This window comes from Sphaeroforma arctica, assembly GCF_001186125.1.
Source record: "Sphaeroforma arctica JP610 unplaced genomic scaffold supercont1.562, whole genome shotgun sequence".
NCBI classification, from domain to species: Eukaryota; class Ichthyosporea; order Ichthyophonida; genus Sphaeroforma; species Sphaeroforma arctica.
Window position 1 is genome coordinate 15,856 of NW_014039996.1, and position 4,746 is coordinate 20,601.

General features: G+C 41.5%; 1 protein-coding gene across 1 annotated transcript in view; it reads right to left on the reverse strand.

The window, feature by feature from the left end:
• Positions 1-4,191, reverse strand: part of SARC_07246 (hypothetical protein) — a gene marked incomplete at its 5' end in the record, with an annotated part of 7,730 nt that extends 3,539 nt beyond the window's left edge. Inside the window, 4 exons of the mRNA XM_014298816.1 lie at positions 777-915; positions 1,493-1,578; positions 2,209-2,421; positions 4,099-4,191. Coding sequence (XP_014154291.1) covers positions 777-915; positions 1,493-1,578; positions 2,209-2,421; positions 4,099-4,191 — 531 coding nt within the window. The remainder of the gene's footprint in view (positions 1-776; positions 916-1,492; positions 1,579-2,208; positions 2,422-4,098) is intronic.
• Between the last annotated feature and the right edge of the window lie 555 nt (positions 4,192-4,746).

Below are 4,746 nucleotides of genomic sequence, written 5' to 3' on the forward strand. Positions count from 1 at the left end.
TAATATATACTATACACTCATATATATATATACATATATATATATATATATATATATATATATATATATATATTTATATATATATATATATTTATATATATATATACATATATACATATAGATGTACGTACAAGTATACGAATTGCTTGTATAAAGACATTACATAGTGTATGATGACCGACATTCTCTTCGGCTATTATTGAAAAGACGATTTGCGTACATAATTAAGTTCTATTTTAGGTTTTTGATTGTCCCGGCTGATGTTCTTATTCAGTTTATACATTCCATTGTAGAAGATAAGTTCTGACATTTCTTTTCTGAGAATAAAACCTCTATCCGCGGTACCGACCACGCCTCAGAGACGCGTAGCCATTTGCATAGATGTAAGATTAATTATAGCCATATCCCAATCCTGACATCACTAATGCGCTGGCCTATGGATTGATCTGTCATCTGCTAAACACAAACCATGCATATGTATGGCACGCTCAAGAATCTCAGGCGCACCAAGCAGACTGAACAATTGCATCTATGATGGCGAGCGCAAAGAGTTGGCAATTCTTCGCTGGACTCCACTTGCACAAGGCCTGCGTCCCTAGTGCACACTATTCGCATAAAAAACATACAGAGAAAAATCATAACCTTGGGGAAAACACGCAAGGAATATACAACTACACACCCTTTTCCAGGTGAAAGCCGCACGGAAAATCGGCACAGAGAACTCATCACTGTCGATAAAGCCCACACACACACACAGTTTAAAACCATACACGCACCAGAGTTGCGGGTGACGCTTTGATGCGAATATTGGCCGTACTGGCGGTGCCCCGACAGATATCAGCCCTCGAGCCCTCACGGGAATCAGAACAATTTGACATTTCTATTTCGTCTCCGACCGGGGGATTTCCGACTTCGCTACTAAACAAATGTGATTGAAGATACAAAGTCGGGCATTTTAAAGGTTGGGGTTTAGGGTTTCGAGTCAGGATTCTACTAGGTGTTTAGAGCCTAACGAGTTTGAAATTGCTCGTGTTTTAAGTTTAGTTTTAACGTAGTCTCCTAAAAAGGAGCAACTTTTAGATTGGAATGTGCAGGGTAGAGTTTACATTCTACGGTGATTCTACTAGGCGTTTTAGTCTAGGGATTGTAGAAGTAAAAAATTAGTTTAGTTTTGACATGGCCTTTTAAAAAGGAGATACTTTTTAGAAAAGAATGTGCAGGATAGAGTTTAGGGTTTTAGTATTAGACGTTAGATGTAGTTCCGACTGCGCTCCTATTGGGCCTAGACTCGTCACATCGGGTGGGAATGGCTACGACAGAACGAACCATCACAAGACAATCAAACACAGATTTGCAGGTTTTAGGCTTGTAATCGACATCGATCCGAGTGCAAGCATAACTGAAGGTGAATTTGCGGATACCAGACCCATAAATGACATCAATTCAAATAGAGGCATAACCAGAAACCGAAGCAGACGCCCAGGCCCCATACCTTTTACCCCCACTTGCCGGCGCACTGTCCACTTCTTGAATTTCATCCAGCTTCAACAGAGAATTCGTCGCCTTCTTGTTGCGCAGCTGTTCGTGCCGGGAATGTACGCAGCATAAGCAGTAAGTGCGTGTTGTATCGAGGAGGGGGGGGCAGGGGGAAAGATTCTATGTATGTATGGCAAATGTATGCATGACAAGCCCCGGTTATACGCGCGAATAATTGCTAGTAACGAATCTGGCAAAACTATACCAAACCGTTTCTCACATATTATAAGTTTTCTGTAATTTACCTAGCATATCTCCAGCATGCCTATCAACAGCATATATAAACTCGCACATATAATTTGTGCCTCTACACAGATTGACTAACACAATACTAAACACTTCACGTTCCTATGTTATGATTCAGACGTGTATTATCATCAAAGGCTGGGATCTACCCGTCATATTTCATACCATCACGGAGGCAGTCGCTAATTAAAAGTATGTGGGCACTCTACAGCCCTCATGATACCAAGGTCAGAAAAATGAAAACCTTCTAGAGCACTGTGAGAACTGCCCGGTTGTAGCCCGTCGCCCTAGCGAATACTTATGCCAACATCCCAAACCCCTGTACGATTCTGCACGATACACGTCTGCATGTAAATACCCACACTAAACTCCGGAAGCATAAACACACATACTAGAACCCTGATATCAGCTCGACTAGCTCCATACCATCGCAGAGGAAGTCTGCAGAAACAGATTGTGAGGCATCACCACAGCTCCCACAATGCCAAGGCCAGAGAAGGCGGAGCCCTCGAGTACCGACGGAACCACCCAGTTGTACGCCATCTCTCCCGCGTCTATATTTGACATCACCATCTCCGCGATCAACAGAACGCCCAGAATTACCATGAAGATCGCCACAACCGTTTCCAAATAGCGGCCCTAGAAGAAAGCAGGGCAGGAGGACAGATTAATATACAAGACCGAACGATAGCAGAGCAGGCCCGAAGCGCTTCACTTGGCTAATCTTTATTCTGTTGGTATCATTTGAGAGACAGTACGAAACGCTAGAAGTTGTATGGTGCATTAGGCTCGCACAGACAATAACGATAGCGTACAACCTGCACACACACACTGACCATATGCTGCGAATCATATTATGGCTATTGTGTCTCGCCGGACAGCATGATTGAATGGGCATATGTCCTTCGCATAGAGGCTTTAATACAAAAAAGTATCAGAACGAAATTGTACCACTAGAAAGAGTAAGACGTCAAGTGTGCTGGATATAGATATAATATTCAGGCGTATGCTGATATGTAAAGTGGCCACAAGACCTTTGAAAACTGTTGGTATGCGAATATATAACAATTCACTCTAGAGCTTACTACTGCATTCACAACTATCTTGATAAATCTCAGACTATCACCAGCTGTACATATACACCTCTGTTTATCGTGTATACTATATACAAATATAATAGCCAACCAACACACACACTCTCTCTCACTGACAGTCACATATCGCAAACATGTACACCTACTGTTGAACATTTTTGCCCCTCGTCATACCTTCATCTTTTCCAATACGAGGAATGCCATCGTCGTCACCAACGAAAGACAAATTCCTACAGGCACTGGCCACCCAAATAGTATCTTCGGCCAATAGTTATAATACATCAAGAGAAAGGTGAATCTATTAATATACATATATACAGACGAAGCAACACAGGAAAATGTAAGTCGGCTGATAAGTTCAAGAGGGAAGACATCGCTTGTATGAGAGATATCCAGCCTTCGAGAACATGCAGTACTTGTTTTGTAAACTTTGTGAATTGGCACCGATCACTGACGCCTAATCGACGGACATATGCAAGCCGTCAAACTATCACCAAATTAAACAAGCGCGTTTTACTGCTGAACCATAGCACATATAATTACCAATAGATATGGACACCCCCCACTCCAAGGATAAGTAGACTTCTCTGGCTTCGTCTAGCCTATCCGTGGGATAAGGTTTAATCCTTCGTATACATCTCTGTCGAAATGATTGCATACACGTACATAACTATTCGATCATGGACTGGACAAGTATTATGATTTAAAAATTATCATTAAAAAAAATCCTCAATGTCCTGAGCGTAGGTTGGTGGCCAAAAGCTCGAAACTAAACCTAGCACATGCCAAGAAACATTGTTGATAGTCTCTCTCAGACATAGCATATAGTTCGTAAGAAGGGCTTTATCTAGACATAAAGACTATACATATATTCATATTCAGAGGGAAGATTCAATTATTTTATACGCGGTTCCATGAATGTAAGCACCAATATCTAGTTCTGAAATATTGCACAGCAACCATCTGCAGTGTTGCGTTTTCTTGTATGAATTGAGCAAATTTTCTTGTGAGTTGGGTAAATGTCTGTCTAAAAACAAATACAATCTACAATGACTACAGATCAATACTCCAGTCACATCTACGTCAGCGCTTTCTCGTAACAAAACCGTACGATTACCACCTCCGTGGAGACGATTTATTCGATATATATATAAATATATATATATATCAATGCACTAGGCAAACATCTATACCAAATCATAGAAAACTCAGAGAAACTAACCTGCAGCGCGACACCGAATCCAATGACTTCCGGCATATCCGTGGCGATGATAGTTATCTCTCCCAACAGCCACATGAGTATACGCATGGGCATGGGATACGCACAGCACATCAGTTCCGCCAGGCTATGGTCGCTGTAGTGTGCAGAATAAGTACACAGTCCGCCTACAAAGAGTCTGTCGAGGTAGAGACAAGAGCACAAGGCTAAGGATGTGAGATTAAGACGTGAAGTTATTGAGTTTGTCGATGGAGAAGGTGTTGCTATAGTGACAAGGATGTTTGTCCTACTACGTCGTGTGCAGAATATGTACACACCCCGCCTGCAATAAGGCCGTGGAATTGTCCGTGGCGATACGAGCCTAAAGCAGGCGAGATTGATATGCGAGCTTAGTGTTGATGGAGGTGTTGTAAAAGAGGTGAAAGGAATATATGTCCTACTTGTAGCAAGCAGTGTGCATACACACACACATATATAGGTATATATATATATATATATATATATATATATATATATATATATATATATATATATATAACACACAACACAACTACGAGTAGAGTAGGTACGTACGTACGTACGTACGTACGTACGTAACGTACGTACGGTAGGTACGGTACGGTACGTACGTACGTAGTAGGTTAGGTTAGG